This window comes from Biomphalaria glabrata, chromosome 13, assembly GCF_947242115.1.
Source record: "Biomphalaria glabrata chromosome 13, xgBioGlab47.1, whole genome shotgun sequence".
NCBI lineage: Eukaryota > Metazoa > Mollusca > Gastropoda > Planorbidae > Biomphalaria > Biomphalaria glabrata.
The window spans coordinates 17,500,175-17,523,865 of NC_074723.1; the positions used below are offsets into that span (position 1 = coordinate 17,500,175).

The 23,691-nt window shown below is 37.6% G+C and overlaps 1 protein-coding gene across 3 annotated transcripts in view; it reads right to left on the minus strand.

Annotated features, from left to right (window-relative positions):
- Positions 1 to 2,048: 2,048 nt before the first annotated feature.
- The window catches only part of LOC106059464 (sialin-like), a 30,219-nt gene continuing 8,576 nt past the window's right edge, over positions 2,049 to 23,691 (minus strand). The window contains exons 1-13 of one of the 3 annotated variants that reach the window (XM_056008623.1): positions 21,086 to 21,200; positions 20,830 to 20,955; positions 18,571 to 18,809; positions 16,672 to 16,762; positions 9,935 to 10,083; positions 8,703 to 8,790; positions 8,479 to 8,574; positions 8,127 to 8,257; positions 7,052 to 7,201; positions 5,476 to 5,608; positions 4,301 to 4,451; positions 2,776 to 2,866; positions 2,049 to 2,683 (exon numbers count right to left, since the gene is read on the minus strand). In XM_056008623.1, the coding sequence (XP_055864598.1) occupies positions 2,351 to 2,683; positions 2,776 to 2,866; positions 4,301 to 4,451; positions 5,476 to 5,608; positions 7,052 to 7,201; positions 8,127 to 8,257; positions 8,479 to 8,574; positions 8,703 to 8,790; positions 9,935 to 10,083; positions 16,672 to 16,762; positions 18,571 to 18,809; positions 20,830 to 20,848 (1,671 nt within the window). In that variant the 5' untranslated portion in view covers positions 20,849 to 20,955; positions 21,086 to 21,200 and the 3' untranslated portion in view covers positions 2,049 to 2,350. Of the gene's footprint in view, positions 2,684 to 2,775; positions 2,867 to 4,300; positions 4,452 to 5,475; positions 5,609 to 7,051; positions 7,202 to 8,126; positions 8,258 to 8,478; positions 8,575 to 8,702; positions 8,791 to 9,934; positions 10,084 to 16,671; positions 16,763 to 18,570; positions 18,810 to 20,829; positions 21,201 to 23,691 lie in introns of those variants that run through there. The other 2 variants (XM_056008624.1, XM_056008622.1) reach the window with 2 other exon arrangements.

Sequence of the window (23,691 nt, forward strand, 5' to 3'; positions counted from 1 at the left end):
TTCAGCTGCTCTTCCAAAATCTACTCTCTAACTGTATTTTATGTCGCTCTTGCAAACAAATACGAGCATTGTTGTTTTGGTTCTATTAAGTGAGCACCATGAAAAAAAAGCAGAACAGGCAGAGAGAGAAAGCGAAGGGAAGACAACATAAAAGAATGGACAGACCTGTCATTGAATGAAACTCTATCCAATGCAAAAAAATGAGAGGAATAGAGAAAGATGGTCAACAGACCTTGTGTGGTGCCCCAACGGTTTAAGATACTAAGGGATAGTAGAAGTTAGTGAAAAAAGCATCACTATTAGAAATACTTACGTAGATTGATTTATTATTGAAGAAGATAAAATGCAATAATATTTGCAGAAATGTAGTTATTGTTTTATTCATATTTTATTACAACTTGTTGTCATGCTACTTGAGGTGAGCCGTCTATGTTAATTTTATGTTTGGTGAAAAGGCTGGAAGGGCTTACATAATATTGGTGCGCAAATGTTTAATTAAACTCACTAATGTTTACATAGAAATGATTGAGTCTAGTGTTGTAAGCATGTGACGTCATGGAGAAGAAGGCAATGCCACGTTGTTGTTGTTGTTGTTTTTTTCTGACATCGTTTGTTTGTTTTTTTTTGACGTCATTCGAAGAAGGAATGTCTAGCTAAAATTAGTTTTATGATAATGAAACATTTTAAAACCTTTATAACGGTCGACCTAGACCCCATGTGGCCAATGAGTCGAGACTTTTTTCACTCAATTTTATACATAAATGTATACATTACATAGATACATACAAGAATTAATCGTTTAAGAAATTAGGATTTGTTTTTCACCCTATTAGTACTATCTAATAATTGTTTGAGTACGCGAAGACAAAATGTATACATGTTTTAGGAATATTAATTCGTAGTCTTAAATTAACCACACAAAAATCCTTGCATTAGGTTTAGCAAAGTATGCAGGTCAAAACTGGGTCTAAGCAGTCACGTAAAATAAGGTTCTATACCTTAAAAATAGGGAATGAAGACATTAGACTTATAAGTATTATAAAAAAAAAAAAGAAACTTTTTAACTTAAAATGTTCAGCTAATTTTTCTACATGTAATAAATTAAGAGAAGATATACACACACAAAAAATACTTTAAAAAAAAGCTTATAAAAAGAATAGTTGTATCAATTAATTTGTATCAGTCGTGTAATTAAATTTGTAATAGATCTTGACAATAAAACATCATTTTTTTAATTTAAAAAATGAGGGCTCAACCTGAATTCGATTTCATAACCCAAGCCTTTTCAGCTTCTTAAGCTAAGACGGTAACTACTCTGCTAGTGTAGAGCCTACAAACATGGAAGATTATATAGTTATTTATTATTTCTATTAGTTTCATTCTATTTTTCACTAAGACGATGGTCTATAAAGGAACTAATTTAGCCTATACCACCACTTCTACCAATTACACATTATTTCCCTTGTTTGAGATACCAAAGGAAAAAAAAAATATTAGGCCTACCAATAGTTCATTAGCTAATTGTTTCTTTTTACTGATTCTTGTGATGTCAGGTAAAATAAATAACTCTGCCAAATTTCAGCTTAATCGGAGATTGGGTGTGGGAGAAATAACAAGAAGGAATTTTTACCAGACAAACAGACAGAGTTGCTATAAGCTTTCTAGTAAGCAAAAAAAAAAAATGTAACTATCAGAAACAAAATGCAAAACAAAAAGGTGACTACGCTGACTATAAGTAGAGCTCTTCTACGTTTTAGTGTGTAATGTTTTCGAAATTAAAGTCCAAGTATTATAAGTACAACTGACTTTATTCAAGTATGTCTTGGAGAAAAAGAAAATGTTGAAAAGTACTACTGTTGCTACTAACAAGTAGTAATACTATTTAAAATATCTTTATTAAACTAGAGTAAATGTGTTTTACAAATATACATTTAATTACACATTGAAAATATTAACAATGATGCAAACTTATTAAATAAATGTTGATAATATTTACAAATTAAAAGTAGTGCTTTTTATGTTCCATTTCTATTGTAATAACATTATTCTTTTTATGTATGTATGTATGTATGTATGTATGTATGTATGTATGTATGTATGTATGTATGTATGTATGTATGTATGTATGTATGTATCTATCTATCTATCTATCTATCTATCTATCTATCTATCTATCTATCTATCTATCTATCTATTTGTCATTTCATTGTCTGTCTGTCTGTTGGTCTATCTATCTATCTATCTATCTATCTATCTATCTATCTATCTATCTATCTATCTATCTATCTATCTATCTATCTATTTATCCACCAGTTGATTCAGTACAGCTCGCTGAAGTTAGGAAATAATATTAAAATCTGTATATTTGGATATTTTCGTCTGACTTTAGAATTTCTTGAAGTTTTTCACTATCAACCTCATTCTCTTGTTGGATTTCTTGAGCTGAAACTTTAGCAGTTTCCGGAACACTGTTTACTTTATCAGGTGTTAGTAAAGTTGTCAAGCTCGGCGGTTTATCTTTGGTAATCATATGTGGTTCCAGAATGTCCATCTTAATCTTAACATCAGGTGGCACGGCCCACTCCTGCAGCTCTCCATCGGCCAGAAAAAAGTAGACGACAGCACCGAAGGCAGCCACTGCGGCGCAGACATAAAAGACAATTCTCCATTCATCCGCTGTTCTCTGTAAGACAAAACAGACAAAAGACAATAAAGTACAGAAGATGTGTTTAATTTCGTAACACAGAGAGTAGTGTCATATAAAACTTGACTTACATTTGGAGTGAGGGCTCCTGCTATAATTGGGGCAATCATTCCAGGTATTGTGCCGGCAGTGTTTGTGATACCAAAGAGAATCCCAGCATAACTGAGAAACAGAACATAAAATAGTCCATTAGATTTTTCGTCTCAGTAATTGGCGTAAGAAACTAAGTCCTGCAAATGTTCATTTCTGAAATATCTAAAATATTTCTTTCATATCTTGGTTTTTACTATATTTGTCAACAGCCTTCCTTTCATTGGTTTGTTATCTTATCTTATAAAAATACAGACGTTACTTCAAAAAAGAAGATGATTACGTCCTAAGCGTCATGCATTTAGTCATGCATATTAACCAATGACTTAAATTCTGCCAAGTCACTGGTTTTCCTGGCTAGCTCAGGCAACCCATTCCATGCTTTAATAGCACTAGGGAAGAAGGAGTATTTGTACAAATTAGTCCTAGCATATGGGACGAGGAATGTGCCTTTATCTTTGTGTCTTTCAGAGTATGTTATTAAATTTTGTTTTTGTATTTGATGATTATGGTTCAGTGTTTTATGTATAATTGCTACTTTACTTTTGAGTCTTCTGTCCTGAAGGCTTTCTAAATTTAGTGATTTTATTAAAGGTGTTACTCTAGTCAAATGTGAATATTCGTTTGTTATGAATCTCACTGCTCACTGTTTGTTATATCTGAACGGTATCAACGTATTATAATAAGCCTTTTAGTCCTATTATTGTATTTTACATTGGAAGTTTGAATGCTATACAAATATAACGGTTGAATCAAATTAATAAAAGACTGGTCGGGGGGGGGGGAGAGAAATAAAGAAAAACTGTAAGTACAACACTAAATTGGACATCATCATCTTTCTTTTGTGTTCCTCATGGAACATAGGGCCTCAGTAAAAACACGCCACTCTTCACGGTCTCTTGCTAGTTCCTCATGGAACATAGGGCCTCAGTAAAAACACGTCACTCTCCACGGTCTCTTGCTAGTTCCTCATGGAACATAGGGCCTCAGTAAAAACATGCCACTCTCCACGGTCTCTTGTTTTTTGATGGCTTCCCAGCTCTTTCCTGTCCTCTCGGCTTCATCTAGTACACTCCGTCGCTAAGGTTTTTTTTTGTGTTGTTTTGTGTGTGTGTGTCTTCCTCTACGTCTTGTGCCCTGGGGGTTCCACTCTAAGGCCTGTTTGGCTCTGTTGTTGGTATCTTTTTTAAGGGTGTGACCACTTCGGTGGAATTAAAAACTATTTTTACCCACTAATTTCTCCCTTTCACACAAGTTTTGATCTCTTCCTTTTTTCCTGCTTTTTCTCTGTCTTGGTCGTCTGCGTTATAAGGTGAAATAAGCCGCCCCCCCCCCCCACTTTTCCCTTTGTAGAATTAAAACGGAAAAGAAATGGATAACGAAAACACAATCATTTGGAATAGCTTCCTTTCGTTATTCACTTGAACAGACCATTTTTTTTGTTAGCGGACAACAACAAAGCACACACACAACTTTTATCAAGTTAAGATGTGTCAATGTGTTTACCTTGGTGCCAGGTCCAAGTGATTGACCACGTAGCCTCCTCTGCTGAGACTGTTGAACACTGTGCACAGACAAAGAAAGAGCACCGCGATGTGGCGCTGTTCACAGCTCATTAGGCCAACAATAGAGACAAACAGCGTGATGCCAAGAAAAGCTGAAATATCAAACATTGATACCATTTAAAATATAAATGTACATATTCAAACAGATGTAGACCTATATTTCGATTTGAAAGTTTCCAATTTCAGCACCGTTGCCTCCTCCTGTTTCACTCGCAAGATTTACATCTCAATTTATAATATTTTGTTAAGTCAAATATTAAAGTACATCTTTTCTTTGAGGTTTTGAAAATAACTTGTATTAAAAAGAAAAAAAATTTGTTTTATTTTTCTTATAGAAATCTACATCGCTTGACCAGTTTTTTCTGAGACTTGGCCTGAGTTTTCCTTAAATCCATCTATCTATATTAGAACGGATCCCACCCTGTCCCCAGTGGTTGGATGCTCTGCTAGTTGCTAGTAAATAGAAGTAGGTTTGGCTTAGTGTTAAAATGCGCTCTGAAATTCTTAGAATTTGGATTGAAATTTAGAATTGAAATTCTTAGAAAGGTTATTGAATAAAATATAATTTAGTTGTGATTCTTTGACTCCTCCGGGTCTGAATAGAAAATTGTTATCGCCTATAAGAAAAGTTGAGGTCAGTGTGCTGTGTCGAAAGAAAATAGCACTATATTATATAAATGATAAACAAGGCTATGCTCATGTAAGTTTAAGAGATAATAAATCTTGGTTACTGTCGGCGTATTCATTAACAACTAAACTTAAACACTTATCTAAAGTAGGACGCATAAGGTTCTAAACAATTCCAATAAATGTGTCCACTAAACTAGCATGATGATCTTTTAAAAGAGAGAATTTTGTAATACAAATTTTTCTCAATGGTAATTCTTAATTTTCAACTGAGTAAAATCTAAAACTGACTCTAACCCTAACTACAAATAAGCGTAGAAAAAAAACGCATCACTTTATAAGTAATACCATGTAATACTTATTGTATTTAGTAATATCGTCTCTAAATAAAGCAATTATGCGAGAGTTCCAGTAGTTATCTTTCCCTTGCCCAGTCTTTCAATAAAAAAAAATCAAATGCAGATCTAGATGAGGTTAATGTATGCTTACAAATAACTTGAAAAGATTTCCTGACATTCGTTGTTGAAATCCAACCTCTCTGTCTGATTAGGTCAGCCGCGTGACCAACAGAAACTGTCGAGACGAACTGACAGACATAGGGCAGCGAAGACAATACACCATTCTAAAAAAAAGATTTTAAAACATTATTTAGATCTATGTTGTTACAACTCGTGTCCAATTCTTTGATTTTTATGATTTACGACTCAACATATAATTTACTTTGACACGATAGAGCTAGCTGGCCATTATTAGAAGCATTAAAAAAGAATCTTTTGAGTGTACTTTCTACACAGTGGCGTAGTTAGGGTGGGTCCAAATTTGAAATCCCTCCCGAACCCGAACTTGAGGGAGGCCCCCAAATGAGAGTCCAATTTTTTTTTATATTAAATATTAAGCCAATTCCAAGTTATCTTGCTCTTGTTATGTAAATCAATGTCCATGTTGCATGTACTCCACACATTAACATTTATTAAGTACATTGTCTCATGTAAAATGTCAAAATGCAGGGGCCCCTAAAGAGGCGAAGCATCCCGGCTCCCAAATCCCTTGCTACCCATTTACTATTGACCCTCCCTGGGGTTGACGAAAACCTCACACTTCCGACTTTTCTTTGGCTGCAACATTTTATGTATAAACAACGGGGTTGAAAGGTTTTCGGACCTCAAATTAGAAAATTGTTTATTGTCGCAAAAATTATACCTCTGAATCCAGTTAACCCGATAATCGGTTAATCGGACCAGCTGCCTATTTGACCAAATCTTAAAGTGGTGAAACACATTCCATTATACAGTCGAATCGGGTTAATTGGGTTATTAGAATCAAAACGATCGTCAGATTCGACTGCACATTCATGATGCAATCGTAAATGAACAAAGTTACTTTAGAGACAGCAGTGGCACAGGGGATACAAATTATTCTTTGGCGCTCTGACTGATCTATGGCGATGGCCGACAAAAATTGTTTCAACAAAGTCGGAAAAATCTTAGCAGAGAACCTGCTTTATCTTAAGTAAGTTATAAGTTTCCCTTTCAGACCTTGCGATCTATGGGGCAGATGATGTAAATGCTGTTTCTGTGGCCCACGGTTAACTAGGGTATCATGTGGCCAGCACAATGACCAACAGCCTTTACTTTAACCCAACTAATGTCAGATACCCATTAGAATACCAGTCTTTACCAGGATTCGAACCAGGAACCCCTTGTTTGGAAGCCAAGCGCTTTACTGCTCAACCACCGCGCCTCCTTTATCTAAACTACATAAGTTAAGTCAAAGTTACAAACAAAAAATGTGTATGTTTCTAGCTTAGTCAGACTATATCAGCGCTACTCGTTGACCACGGTAAAAGGTTAAGACAATTGTTTATTGTCACTCAATAAACGATTCTGTATGATGTCTCTGTTCTCTACTATGGACTGTTGTTGCTTTTATTTTTTAAAAAGTCATTGGAAACAAAACTTTACACTAAGGATCAAAACATAGTCATCAGTTTCAGATTCTGAGCAATACTTCCCTCGACTAATGATGGAAAAATGAAAAAAAAAAAATTGTTCTAACAACATCTGACCTGCTTGATGTCAAAGTTCAAACTCTCCTTCATAAACGTTGGCAGTGAGGTGATGAGCGTGTAGGCCAGGTAATTGCTGCAGAAGTGACCTACAATGACAGCCCAGAGTGGTCCCGAGGTGAACATTTTCAACCATGGCACGTAGCGAACCTAGAATGATTGCAGGATCTAATTTCAATTTTATAATTTCACTGTACTTTTTAATAGAAACATCAGATTGACTTTTTCAAAACACATTTTCTTAAAGAAAGAAATAATGTTTTCCTTTTCAATGTTCTCATTTTCGAAGATTTACCCAGACGTGTCCTTCCACCTAGACAAATGCCAATTATTGTACAGAAAAAGTAAAACCTATAAAATCCAATTATAATATTTATGATTAACCAGTTACACAGACTGAAAAACTTAAAATTCAAAATGAAAAACTGAAACAAAACTTATAAATACAAAAAAAAAAAAACTATAAAAGTACTCAGACTCAGACTATGCTAGGGTTACGTTGTACTAGTGTTCCTTCCTTCCTAGAGTTATTAGAGCATGGAACAGGTTGTCTAAATCAGCCAGGAAAACAATGACTCTAATTAACATGTATGACTAGATTAACACACGCCTATGCGTAGGATGTAATTATCTTCTCTTTTTAAGTAACTTCTGTAACTTATAAGATAAAATAAGTGGCATATAAAAAAAAAGCCTTTTGGTGTTAGAAATACTAATAAACAATTTACAATTTTTTTTCAGCATGTTACACTCAGATTTCAGAACTCTTGTGCTTGTTTCATTGCTTATTTATTTGGCAATAGAAATTTCATAAGATGACGTCTTCAAATTGTTTATATTGTTGTCTATACATCTCTCCGAGCTTTTCTCTTTCTTAACGTTTTTCTCTAGGTATAATTATATCGCCACCACATTTCACACTTTCACTTACTCTTCATCTCTTACTGAAGAGCGTAAATGGGATTTAAAAAAATGTAAGCAAAGAGCAGATAACTCTCATTATTTTTGAAGTGTGTCAATCCCCAATCTAAATGCATGGAAGGATAGTTATTTCATACTGTCTGGTTGGTATTACCTTTTTAACGGCGCCTTTACCAATGGAGCTTTCGATATAGACTCTCTCCCTTTCTGAAATCCACTTGTGTTGGGCAGGTGTGTCTGCAGTCATCAGAAACCAGGCTATTACCCAAAGCACGGTGAAAATACCTGAAGATCAATAGTTATTCTTCGTACAGATATAAAAGAAACTAAGCATTCTCTCCTTCTCTTTCTCTCTCTTTCTCTCTCTCTCTCTCTCTATCTCTCTCTTGGTATTATTAACCAATTAACTAATTCTTTAAAAGAACTATAATTTAAAGGAATCATCCTGATTACTGATGATGCTTAATTAATACTTTGATTACAAAGAAGCTAAACTCAAATCTTACCGGAAAGGTAAAATATAGAGCCCCAGCCGTTATCGAATCCACTTTGACACAAAACTCCGGATATAGAGAACGTAACTATGTTGCCAATTGGGATTCCTAATAAAAATAAACAATTCTTGACTTGTCATGTATAGAATAAACAAAATTGATTGCTATTCAATGAAACCTATTGTCAATAAAGTAGAATGTAATTATGTTTGTCCTTATATATGTTTTTTACGAACCTGAAAAAGTGCAAGCTGTGAGTATAGTTCTTTCTAGAGGCGGGGCCCATTGGCCCAACAGGGCGTGAAGACATGGAAATGTGACACCCTAAGATAAGAATCTATAATTATTTAGTCAGGTTGTACACTTTCTCTGACGGATTTTTGAAGTCAATGCTAGTTATTTGAATCTAAAATTATCAGACAATTTACTATTTCCGAAATAATGTTTACAATCTGTTATTCTATTTCCATACGTTTATAACTGTTATGGCCTCCGTTAGAGGAGTAGCGACTATGGGCAATAGCTGTGGTCGAAACAATTTCGCCCACACATCATTCCCCCCGCTTTTTTTTTTCCACAGCACCTGATGTATCCCAAAGAACGGCAAGTGCCGATACAGTTTGGAGTCAGCGGCGTCGCATGCTTTTCCAGGGGGGTAGTACTGAGTGCTACAAACTACCTTAAGGTCACCTGCTCCTGAGTTTTCATCAGGGTAGACTCCTGAAGCATTTCCCATGATTGAGTATAGCTGCAATGCAGCAGAGGTTTCAATTCAGAGTTTTCCTTCTCCTAGGTGGGTAGCCAACAAATTTTAGATAGGGTTGCCATAAACCTGGGCACCCTTAGGAGGACTAATAGGAGGACAAGCCTTACAAAGGAGGAAAAAAAAGTGAAAAACGAAGCTTTAAAAATTAAGCAAACTATTTATTTTATTACTCAGTAACTAGTAGGCTCTATAACAAATTCACTATGTATATCATATTTCTCTTAAAGGTGTATCATTCGCGCCAACGTGTGATTGAAACTCCACGAACGACATTTTCTTTAGATAGTAATTTTTGATGGAAAGTACAACTGGACCATCACTTTCTATTATTTCTCTACTGTCCGTTGGTCAACGAAAAATTTGCTTTCAACATTACGACCAGAAATGGAAAAGAATCAGAGATTTGAGGAGGTCCGAGTAACATGTTTGTTTTGAACTATCTTGAATATATGAAGATAGATCTGTTATTAAAGGTAGGTCATCTTTTCTTTCTGTTATGTTTAGGCTTGAATGTTTCAATCAGAAAATATAAAAGAATTTATTGGATTACGGATAAAATTAGATAACAGTCAAGATCGAAAAAAGACGAATATTTTCACAATTTTGTCTAATGTCTTCCTCAGTAGGAGAATATGTCCTTTTGCCGGAAGTCTGGTAACCTAAACAAAAACAAAATTAACTTTTGGCAGACGTGAAACTTACCGCTGCTACTCCGAGCACAAAGCGAACAAAATAAAGAAGATAGACATGAGTCCTGGCACAGATGGGTGAGACTAAAGAACAAATTCCACACACCAGCATGTTCACACCCCAGACTCTCTTGCCTCCGTATCTAGATGCCAGCCAACCACCTGAAATTGATGAGACAGATCGTTTGAACTACATTCTTATAATCGCGATATGTATTATAGTGTTACGAATGAACAGTGACAGGTAGAGGTCACTATGTGTGACCCCGGCGAGATGACACAGCACCGAGTGTTATCTGGAATCTATGTATGTAAACAAAGACAGGATGGGACGTGCCTCACGTGTTGTTCCAGAGGACGAACAGATTTACGAAGGGGGGCATTGTGACAAATGAACAGTGACAGTTAGAGGTCACTACGTGTGACCTCGGCGAGATGACACTGCAGCAGGCATCCTCTGGAATCGACATGTATAAACAACAACAGGATGTGATGTTTCCTCCCATGTTGTTCCAGAGGGTACTAGCAGTGTTTTTGCAACAATAGACAAGCGATTAGGGACTCTTTATAAACCAGAGATGTTCATGTGAAAAGAGTCAGTACAGTCGTCGATACTGTTCTCTACTGTGCGAGACAGTAGAAGAGAGTGGACTTGAGCCGTTACAGTCGATACAGTCGATGTAAGACGTATACGCTACATGTTACAGTGACGAATTGTTATAGTTATAATTCAATAAAGTTATTTAAAGCTGAAAGTTGAATCGTCAAGTTCTTTGCAGTGTTTCTTTTATTTGTGTGCCTAGTACATTTAGCCAGAAAATCAGAAATACGTAACAATTGGTGTCAGAAGTGGGATGTTTTCTGGCTGAAATGTCTTCGAGGAAACTACTTAACCAGCTGTTGGTCAAAGAATTAAGGCAAGAACTTCGTGAGAGAGGTCTGCAGCTCAATGGTAACAAAGAAACACTAACAGAACGCCTAAGACAGGCCCTTATTGAGGAAGATCAAGATCCAGATGAATACATATTTGAATTAAACCCAGATATGACAGAGATCCTGAGTAACATGCAGGGCCAGATGGACTTAATGAAGGAGAGCCTCAAGAAAATAAACGCCATGAATGAAAAAGTAAATGAACAGATGAGCTCTATGAACGAGAAGATTGACCAGAGAGTCAACACTGTGGAAAAAGAAATGGAAGAGATAAGGACTCATGTCCAAGAACAACTGAGTAAGGAACGGGGTACTAGAACAAAAACATTAGTGCCCGAAATCTCTGGGAAGATAAAGCCGCCTGTGTTTGATGGATCCATCTCATGGACTGTTTACAAAAGACAGTTTGAGGCAGCGGCCAAGGTTAATAACTGGAACACTGAAGAAGAGAAAGCGACTGCTCTGGTGTTAGCTTTAAGAGGGAAGGCAGCAGAACTGCTTCAGTCAATAACAAATCAACAAGATTACGCTGCCATTGTTAAGGCTATGGAGCTCCGTTACGGAGACGAACATTTACAAGAAGTTTATAGAGTTCAGTTGAAAACCCGACAACAACGCTCCGGTGAAACCTTGCAAGAGCTAGAGGCGGACATAGAACGTCTTGCTCATTTGGCATATCCAACAGCAGCACAAGACTTTCTGGACGTCGTTATCACTGATGCATTCATTGATGCTATTCGAGATCCAGAACTGAAGAAGGCAATAAGAATCAGTGGTAAGCGCAAATCCAGCGAAGCTCTGGTCTACGCCCTCTCCTATGAAGCCGCCAAAGACACCTCTAAGAATATCCATCATGGGCGTATGCTGGAAGTCCAAGAAGAAGATCTTACACAACTTCTCAGAAGGGTAACTGAAGTGCTAGAAGAACGCAGAACAAATAAGAAGCAAGAAGGACAGAATAGAACCAGTGTACGTTGTTGGAATTGTGGAGAACCTGGCCATCTACAAAGGAACTGCACGAGAAGATTTCCCCGACAAACAGAGTATCAGCACAGACCGGAGACAGATGCAAGGTCAGGTGCTCATGTCTACCAGGGAAACTAACTTTCGCCGGTTTTATGGGGCAAAAATCGGCGATCAAGAACATGACAGCCCCTGCAACTATAATTCCAGTCGCTGTGTTAGGGAAGAATAAAAGTCTGTACATCAATGGTAGAATTGGATCTCGAAATTACCGTTTTCTTCTAGATACTGGTGCCTCACGTTCAGTCATTCGTCCAGACATTGTCAAAAAGAACGAAATCAAGAGAGTGAACTCTTACTCCTTGAAGACGGCCAGTGGAGAGATGATGCCTATACATGGACTGACAAATATAAACTTTGAGCTCGGGCATCAGTCATTTATACATGAATTTCTGATCGCTAACATTACGGATGACTGTATTATTGGGCTCGATTTTATGCAGAAATGTGAATTCTCTCTGAACATCGGAGGTGGTACTTTGAAATGTGGTGATGTTGAGATTCCCTTGCTCGGGGATGAAGATGAAGAGAATGGTCAAATAAGAAGAATCCTTTTAACAGAAGATACAAGTTTGCCAGCTCAGTCTGAAGCAATTATCTGGGGAAAGTTAGAGCATGGTCAAACTGCAACGATGACGGTGATAGTGGAAGGCATTGAAAATGACAACAGCGGAATGGCAGTAGGAAAAACATTGGTCCTTGTCGGAAAAGATCAAAAGGTGCCCGTCAGAATCATGAACCTCGGCCTACAGGAGAGACATCTAGAGAAAGACAGCCCCATCGCAATATGTAATACTCTTGACCTGATAAGAAACTGTAATAATGATATCACGATCGTTAATTCCACCAAACCTTTCAATCCACAAATTACCAAGCTCCTGACAGAAATGAAAGTGAATTTATCAGATGAGCAGTTCAGCAAAGCGGAACAGTTGATCATTGAGTTTGAAGATATTCTGCCATCTGATGAAACAGACTGCGGACGGACAAACATGGTACAACATCGAATAGACACTGGAAACACCAGACCGATTCGACAGCCACCACGTCGCTTGCCGCTAGCAAAGCAACAAGAAGCTATGGACATGATAGAGGGTATGACGCAGCAAGGAATCATTGAGCCCTCAAATAGTCCTTGGTGTTCGCCTATTGTCTTAGTAAAGAAGAAGGATGGATCTATGCGATTTTGTGTAGATTACAGAGCTCTGAATGAAGTCACACATAAAGATAGTTATCCACTTCCTAGAATCGACGATACTTTGGACACGCTTGCAGGGTCCCAGGTATTTTCTACTCTCGACCTAAAGAGTGGGTATTGGCAAGTTGAAATGCATCCCAATGATAGAGAGAAAACCGCCTTCTCTGCTGGCATTGGCCTCTGGCAATTTACTGTGATGCCATTCGGTCTCTGCAACGCACCAGCCACCTTTGAACGATTGATGGAGAGGGTTTTACGAGGACTTCATTGGACTACATGCCTTGTTTACCTTGATGACATTATTGTCATTGGCAAAACGTTTGAAGAGCACCTTGCAAATCTGAAGGAAGTATTTCAACGGATAAGAAGTGCGGGAATGAGACTCAGCCCAAAGAAGTGTTCCTTATTCAGGAAAAACGTTAAGTACCTTGGTCACATTGTGTCAAATGACGGAGTCAGCACTGACCCTGACAAAGTTGAGGCAGTGAAACGATGGCCTACGCCAAGTAATATCCATGAGCTGAGAAGTTTCTTGGGACTCTGTACATACTACCGACGTTTCGTGCCAAATTTCTCAAACATCTGTAAGGTCCTTCATCAACTGACAGAGCAAAAGAGGCCATTTATTTGGACATCTGAATGTCAAGAAGCTTTCGAGAGGCTGAAAAACACACTATCAACATCACCAGTATTGGCCTACCCCATTCCAGGGAAGACATTCATACTCGACACAGATGCAAGCAACACTGGAATAGGCGCAGTCTTGTCCCAAAAGGTGGATGAAACTGAACGAGTCATCGCATACTTCAGTCGAAGCCTATCGAGAGCTGAAAGGAACTACTGTGTGACGAGACGTGAATTGCTGGCTGCTGTGGATGCAATAAAACATTTCCACAAGTACCTATACGGGCAGAAATTTATCTTAAGGTCAGATCACGCAGCTCTGCAATGGTTGCTTTCGTTTAAGAGCCCTGAAGGTCAGGTGGCAAGGTGGATCGAACGTCTTCAAACCTATGAATTTGAAACTAAGCACCGAAAAGGGCTAATTCACCAAAATGCTGATGCACTGTCTCGACGACCCTGCAAAGCAGAATGTAAGCACTGCAAGAGGGCTGAAGAAAAGGAGGTAGCTGTCAATTGTCTTCGGCTCGGAGTAGATGTTTCCGGACCCTGGTGTGATAAAAGGATTCGAGAGGACCAAATGCAAGATGAAGATCTGGCTCCCATTCTTCTATGGAAAGAAGATGGACAACGGCCAGATTGGAAAGACATCTCTGAGAAGGGGGTAGCCACCAAGGCGTACTGGGCTCAGTGGGACTCGCTGACGTTGGTCAATGGTGTCATCAAAAGAGTTTGGGAATCTGCTGATGGAACATCCAATCGCCTTCAGCTGATGTTACCGAAGGTGAGAGTTGCTGAAGTACTGAAAGAGATGCATAATGGCGCTAGCGGATCTCATCTTGGTGTCAATAAGACTCTGGAAAAGGTTCGTCAGCGGTTCTACTGGTTCAGATATAGAGAGGATGTAGAGGAATGGTGTCGAAGGTGCGACATATGTGCGGCAGCAAAAGGCCCTCGACGCAAAACTAGGGGTCTTTTGCAACAGTATAATGTTGGTGTTCCATTCGAGAGGATCGCAATAGATGTAGCAGGCCCATTTCCTGAAACCAAGAAAGGAAACAAATACATCTTGGTAGTCATGGACTATTTCAGCAAATGGCCAGAAGCTTATGCCATACCAAATCAAGAAGCTATCACAGTGGCCGAAACACTCGTGGATAACTGGATCAGTCGCTTTGGTGTACCTAATGAGTTGCACTCTGACCAGGGCAGGAACTTCGAGTCCAAAGTTTTCCAGGAGATGTGCAAGACACTTGGCATCGAAAAGACTCACACGACAGCTCTCCATCCGCAATCTGATGGGATGGTGGAGCGATTCAACAGAACCCTAGAACAACATCTGTCTAAGGTTACTGATGACCGACAAGACGACTGGGACAGCCATATCCCCATGTTCCTCATGTCATACAGAGGATCCGTTCATAGCACCACAGGATATACCCCAGCGAAGATGTTATTTGGTCGTGAGCTTCGTCTACCATGTGACCTGTTATTTGGGATTCCGAGAGATACGCCAGTGTCTTCAACTGAATATGTCACCAATCTCCGAAGACGATTGGAGAATGCTCATGTATTGGCCCGCAGAAACATCAAGACCAACAGTGACCTAATGAAAACGAGGTATGACAAACGGGCCAATACGTCGGGGTTCCATGAGAATGATCTAGTGTGGCTCTATAACCCACAGAGACGAAAAGGCAGATCCCCGAAACTCCAAAGAGACTGGGAAGGTCCATACCGTGTCGTAAAAAGAATAAACGACGTGGTCTACCGGATACAGAAAAGTCCACGGTCCAAGCTGAAGGTTGTCCACGTTGACCGACTCCATCAGTACCGTGGTGAAATAGAATCTGTTCGGGACGAACAGATCTAAGAAGGGGGCAGTGTTACGAATGAACAGTGACAGGTAGAGGTCACTATGTGTGACCCCGGCGAGATGACACAGCACCGAGTGTTATCTGGAATCTATGTATGTAAACAAAGACAGGATGGGACGTGCCTCACGTGTTGTTCCAGAGGACGAACAGATTTACAAAGGGGGGCATTGTGACAAATGAACAGTGACAGTTAGAGGTCACTACGTGTGACCTCGGCGAGATGACACTGCAGCAGGCATCCTCTGGAATCGACATGTATAAACAACAACAGGATGTGATGTTTCCTCCCATGTTGTTCCAGAGGGTACTAGCAGTGTTTTTGCAACAATAGACAAGCGATTAGGGACTCTTTATAAACCAGAGATGTTCATGTGAAAAGAGTCAGTACAGTCGTCGATACTGTTCTCTACTGTGCGAGACAGTAGAAGAGAGTGGACTTGAGCCGTTACAGTCGATACAGTCGATGTAAGACGTATACGCTACATGTTACAGTGACGAATTGTTATAGTTATAATTCAATAAAGTTATTTAAAGCTGAAAGTTGAATCGTCAAGTTCTTTGCAGTGTTTCTTTTATTTGTGTGCCTAGTACATTTAGCCAGAAAATCAGAAATACGTAACAATATTTTCATATATATATGTATATAATTATAGCCTTTATATGGCGCTACTTTCATGCTTATAGCTTGTTCATTTGTGGACCTGTTGGGGGGGTGGGGTGGAAGAGGGTATCTCGGAGAAGGTTTTCCGTGCTGCCTGTAGGCGCTCAGTAAACACAGCTCTGCTCGAGTCGGGTGTTGAACCTCGAGCCCCCTTCATAGGTAACCTAGCCAAGCTAAGTTCAAGCGTATATATACATACATGTTTTGTTTATACAGCTAAATGAATGAAGTGTTAGTTTCTTATTGACAAAAAAAAAGTTATGTTTACATTCATTTAAAGAACTATCAATTGATAAACTAAGAGGAGACTGTTGCTAATATAACCAGACATTGCATGGACAACGGATTGCTGATCCTCAGAGGTCGCCATGGAATATTCGCGTTTTGAATTATCAATAAATATAAAAGAGAAACAGTTTGTAAAAAAAAAAACGTACTTGGTATCTGTGTGATGATGTAGCCGTAGAAATACATTGACAAGAGCTCAGACCTTGTTAGTTTGTCCCAGTCAAACTCTCCAGTCTGGAGCTAAGCACAAAGACAGAAACAAGAAAAACATTTTTAAAAATACTTTCTAAAGCAAAATAAGGCTTATACTAATTGTAGTTGTATCAATAGATTTGGGTCAATCATTTTATTAAATTTGTAATTGATCTCTAGACTAACAACAATAAATCTGTGGGATTAGAAATATTTTTTACCAGTTTTATTTTTTTGTTTAGCGCTATTTCATGCTTTTAGCTTTCTCAATACGCTATGATCCTATCAGCTGGACCAGTTGGGAAAAGGGAGGGGGGGGGAGGAGAGGGGATATCTTGAGGAGGTTAACGTGATTGTTTTGTAAATGCATTTCTGAATTTGTTTCATGTTGGAACGATTTGAATTGGAACACGAGAGCTCAAGCCTATTTAAGTCCCCTAAACGTAACATATCTACATATTATTTAAGTCCCCTTAACGTAACATATCTACATATTATTTAAGCCCCCTTGGGGTAACATATCTACATATTATTTAAGCCCCCTTAGGGTAACATATCTACATATTTAGTTTCTTATGAAAATAGAAGGTTTTATAGTTATCTATTGTTAGTTTCAAATTTGAAAGCGGCGGACAGTATGGTCGGATGTCAAGCCTCGAACCCCCTTTGATATGAAGCCAAGTCCAAGTCCAAGTGGTCTGACCTCTCAGCCACACATCCCACCTCTTTCTAGCAGTCCTTAACAATACAAAAAAACAAATAGCTGCATAATCATTTTTTAAACATAATTAATATTTTGATAGGGTTAAAAAAAAGTTATGTGTAACTTGTGTAAAAAATATATAATTCAAAAGAGCGTATTGACCTTCAGAGACTAAACAGAAAATGTAGGCCTAGGTACTGTGAACTACTTTCCCACAGTGGCGTAGCAACCTGAAAGAAACTCACTGCGCCCAGGCCTATGATCAAAAAAGGGCTCATTGTGGCTTCTATTAGGAAGGTCGGTAAAACGCAATTTTATAAATAAATTTGATACTCATTGATTATTGATACATTAGAAATTTCAAATCTACTTAAATCTAAAACAATTCTCACGTATTAGTTTTGGAAATGTAAATTTGTATTCTTAGAAAATATTTAATGAAGCATTTTTTTTAATATCAAATACCCGATAGTAGTTCATTACTTATAACGGGATTGAATGTTATGGGTTGTAAAGGGTAGTACAGTGCACCTGATACATACTGACAAGACGTCTCAATTTTTTTTCCTTGGTCACATTTTCTTGACTCTTGCCTACCAGTACCTTGCTACGCTACTGCTTTCCCCTCTGTGTGAGGTGGGAGAGATGTCTTTGCTGGTTATATATTTGGTTGTTTTCTCAATTCTGCTGTACCTACAGCTTAAAACATTTGGTAGAGCCAACCCTCTAATTTAAATGAACATAGGATACAGATGCAAACTTTATCGACTTCGAGAATCTCGAAACTCACAGATCATAAGTCAATTCAGGGCCGGCATTAGGCATAGGCAAAGTAGCCGCCTAGGCCCTGCGCTTGGTGAGAGATCTTACAAATTTTTAGAGAAGACATAGCGAAACTTGTCCTTAGGTTTATTAGTGGAGTACACTAGGTTTTAAATAAATTGCATAATTTTAGCTTTTTAGCTGATCATTTTTTATTTTTCTATTTCATTTGGAGGCAACGAATTCCCTTCAACTAGGGCCTTCAACTATCTAAGATTGGCAATGGTCAATGTGATTTTTAGAAGACCCTAAAAGAACGCTTATTCTTCTTAATCACCAAGTGAGAATAAAGCATTCACACTCAATCCAATCCTTTGTCTGTCGGACTTACTTCACTTTTATTACTGAGACCTGCACCCCCGGAGTCTCTGCCTTCTCCACAAGCAGTCCTCTTGGATGAGTTTTCAGCATTTGACCAAGACGACATGTTGAGCAGGGTAGCATTGACCACAGGATTCTTGATCATACACAGGATAGCTACGGAGATGTTTACACGAGTGACGTAGACCATGATCAGTCCGATAAAAGCCAACAAGGACATGTAAAATCTTTGAGAGAAGAGCATCGGCGCTGTGAACAGGTGGGATAGATTAGGAAGTAATTAAAGAGAGATAACTGTTTTATTTAATCGTAACAAGACTCAGACAGACAGACAGGCAGATAGATAGAGAGAGAGAGAGAGAGAGAGAGAGAGAGATAGAGATAGAGATAGATAGATAGATAGATAGATAGATAGATAGATAGATAGATAGATAGATAGATAGATAGATAGATAGATAGATAGATATGTAGACAGACAGACAGATAGATAGACAGCTAGACAGACAGACAGACAGACAGACAGACAGACAGACAGATAGATAGATAGATAGATAGATAGATAGATGGATAGATATATAGATAGATAGATAGATAGACAGACAGACAGATAGATAGACAGAAAGATAGACGGACAGACAGACAGACAGACAGATAGATAGATAGATAGATAGATAGATAGATAGATAGATAGATAGATAGATAGATAGATAGATTTATAGATAGATAGACGTGAAATATTAATTACTTTTTTTTTGAGAACTAAAAATGAGTATGGTAGCAGTATTTGGTATTATGGTATAAAACTAATAATATATTTGTATACCTTTAAGAAAAATAAACTTATGTTTCTAAGATCAACGCTTTAGTCCTAAAAATTAATTTAGGGCATATTAACGAAAGTATTATACTGGTCTGGATATTTCTACAAAAATCTTATCACGTTTTTTATGCTTTCATATTATAATTATATTACCTCAAAAATATTGGGAATCCAAACAAATATTTGTACGACTTTTAAACCTGGACGCTCACTTCAGATGACGATTTTTCCAAATGGGAACGTTCGGATGTTACTTAACACCAAACAAATCTTCTTTTTAAACTCCCCAGACACCTCTTATAACAATTCGTAACAAGACTCAATTACCCCCCCCCCCCCCCGGACCCCGTAAGCGTAGAAGAACATAACAAGAAGATTTGTAAAAAGTAGTAATTATAACTTCTCATTTTCAAATAATGGGATTTAATAATGGGACAAGCAATATAATAGTATCGGCACTATTTCAATATGCAAACTTTTTTTTTTTTAGTTTTTTTTTTTTGGATTGGCGTAGATTGGGTTGCAGTTGATATTTCGCCATGCTAAGCTTCTGATATTCTTAATGAAAATTTAAAAACCTGAATTTTTTGGACCAATTTGGGGGCCGAGTCTGAGTTTGTGGTAAAGCCTTTCCGCGAATGTCGGACCCTCGAAAGTCAAAAGACCACTGTACCTGTTATTCCGCTTGAATATTTTTGTTTTGTTTTGCTACGTAACAAATAATTAAAACCTTCCCCTCCCCTCTTGTAACAAATCGTGACACATTTTTAACTTTTTTTTAAACCACTCTCTCCCTTAGCCGTTACATAAAATCCCAGAGTTGAATGCCACACTTTTCCATTTTTACAAAGATTATATCAACCCACTCTGTCTGTCTTTCTGGCTTTGTACACACTATTTTTCCCACAACCTATCTCGGATCCAGTTGAAATTTGGCACAATTATTTCTTGTTCCAGACAAAACATGAATCGATAAAAAAATTTAGCCAATAAGTTAGTTTAGTTTTTCATAACGAATAAAGAAAATAAATTCTTCTTATTGAGAGATGTGACGGTATATATGGAGTTATTCCGCCTATTAGGATTTGTATAAGTTTTTCTTCCACTTGGATGAAGTTGAAATTTTGCATAATTATTCATAGTTGATAACAATATTTGAATCACTAAAACTTTTTATTTTCATGTTTTTCTTTTACCCCTTACAAATGCAAATGAAGATTTTTGTTAAAAATGTCAAGTGTTACAATTCATGTAATAAGTGAGCCTTGTCTGTGTACAAAACAGACAGCTTAACCTCGTTGCATCAAGATTTAAATAGAGACTTCCATCATACTATTGGATCAAGCTATCGGGTATGCTGTCCAATACCAAATAAATTCAATGGATGGATCATATCAGTAAAATAATCAGAACATTTTTATGAATAATATAACTTTTGTATGCACGTACCTTTAATGAGTTCTCCCATTTTATAAGTTATATGTATCACACGAATGAATGCTGTATCGACAAAGTCTTTTAAATCAGATCCTCACTTTGGAAATATACGATGGGCAGTTCATGATCTTTCTAGGCCTATATTTCAACAGAGAAAGAACTACGTTAGATGTTGGATTGGGACATAACACTTGGAATATTGTAATATGTTCACGATAATTCTAATAGCTCATTTATTAACTTAAAGCTCTATAAAATAAATGTATACTATATTTGCAATGATGATGTCTGCAATAAGGGCGCTATTGGTCAAGGTGGATTAAGTTAAAATGTATAAATGGGCCGAAACTAAATGGACAATTAAAACTTTATGCCAAGTCTGCACAGCAAGGAAACAAGGCGTGCTGATAACACATTGAAACATATCACACATTCGACTTCAGGGGAGTTTAGTGTTTTAATAGGGAGAGTGCAGGGCCGGTCTTAGGCACAGGCAGACTTGGCAGCCACCTCGGGCCTCCGATTGACGGGGTCTCGCACAGGATGAAAACATTGCGCAATATTTGTATCACATCTCAAATATAGCAGAGCACTGTACGTCTACTAGCCCAGGTCTAAGTCTAAACATTATTGACAAATTGTTAAATCTACTTGTCAGACTACTTATGTGAGAAGACCATTGTTGTTAGTGAATTGCCTCTATTTTATTTTTAGGTGTTTATTTTTTTATTTCACTATTTCATTTGAGGCCACCAAAGTCACTTTGCTTTAGGCCTCAAATAACCTTAAGCCGGCCCTGGTGAGTGATACCAGAAAGAAAAAAAACTGATAAGCAAAGGAAAAAAAAGAACTATGGAAATAACTTTTCTTTACATAATAAGATAAAACTACCTTCATCCGACCCTACCTTTAAGTCATTAAAAATATGTACGTATTCTACGTAGAGATTTCTTTAGAAACATTTTTGATTTATTCAGTTCATACAAATATTTCTAATGACTGGCACTACACAGCTGTTGAACTGGGAGGATAAGCAGAATGGTGAGCCAAAACAAATACTGCAGAGCCATTTTAAAAACTTGTTAAAATTACCCAGATCATGTCTACTCTTATTTAGCATATGTTCTTGTATCATTAAACTTTCTTTTTAGCTATGTTTAGATCGTTATACGAGTCTTAAGTTGATTCATTTATAAACCAGTTACTACCAGTGATGTTCTCCAAACACGAACAAGCATGCTGACATCTGTTGCTTTCAACAACAACAACAGCTACAACGACGACAACAACTTCAACAGCGACTACAACAACTACAACATGAACAACAGCGGCAACAACAACAACGACAACATCAACAACTACAACTACTTCTGTTGTGGTCAACTACAGCTACAACGACAACAACAACATCAACAGCGATAACAGCAACTACAACATCAAAAAATACAACAGAGACAACTACTACAAAAGCGACAACAACAACGACAACATTAACAACTACAACAATGACAACAACATCGACAACAATAACAACGACTACAGCAAAAACAACAACTACAGCAACAATGACAACAACAACAACTATGTTATTCTCTTTGACATTCTGAGTCTCATTGTTAAAAAGATTAAGTATCCAGTATCCAGAAAGATGGGGGAGTGAGAAATGGAGAGACGGGAGAAAGTATGAAAGGAAGACAGTTTGAGAGAAGAAAGATGGAGGTAATGAAGTTAACATAGACAATCTTATTGCTCAGGAAGTAAATTAAAAAATAATTATAAATAAACGGTGGCCATGTTTGTTTAAGGGGGTGGAGAGGAGGAGGGTGTGTATACATGCACATAAAACAAAGCTGTGACAGTTCAACATTAATAAATTGGAAGTTAAATCCTGATCTAAAATAACCATTGCCTTTTTTGTAACGATACGGCGTACCGGTACCTTTTTCAAATTGGGGAAAAAATTATAACTTTTTAATTTTATTTTAACGATTTTTATTAATTTATTAGTAGTTAAAAGTTAGGCAATCCATCATTGAGTACCGGCACCTATTATTTTACAAAAAAAAAAGCAATGATAATAACTACTTGCGCCTGCTTTAAAACCAATAAATAAGTATATTAGACATTTTGTACATTGAGCTTGCCGCATCCCAAACACGGGTACTCAGCGGAAAATTGTACTCTCTAACATGAGAAGTTTTATTTGTAGGTGTATCAAATCAAATAATTATTCTGTATGACATGCTTTATCATATCTTATTGTTCAAGCTTCTGTTTTTTCCTCTATTAGAATTTAAAATAATTTACATCCTTACCCAAACCTACTGTAGAACGGCGGGGGATGGCTTCGAGCAGGTTTGGAGCCCATGACGATCGAGAAGGCAGCCCAGAAGGCATACCACACGACTATGCAGCCATTTGTTTTTTAAATGGTTATTTTAATTAAGGGCATTATATGAAGTGAAAAGGGGGGGGGGAACAAAATGAAAGGCTCGGCGTCTTTATAAAGTAAATAGTTTGATGATTTGTCTTATGGATATCATGTTAATATTTGATAACATTCAGCTCAAAACCGAGACGTACAACGACCAACGTAACTAAGACATGGCGAGTTAAACTGTTCTGTTTCTGAACTGGCACGCTTCCTTTACACTTATCAGCAAATGGATCGAGAGAAGGAGACAGAGAGACACAGAGAGAGAGTGAGAGAGACAGAGTGTGAGAGGGAGACAGTGTGTTTGTGACAGAGAGACAGAGTGGAAGAGAGAGACTGAGAGAGAGATAGAGAGAAAGAAAGAGGGACAGACAGAGAGAGAGAGAGAGAGAGAGAGGAAGTGAAAAAAAACAACATGGATGTAGATAAGAATGAAGTGT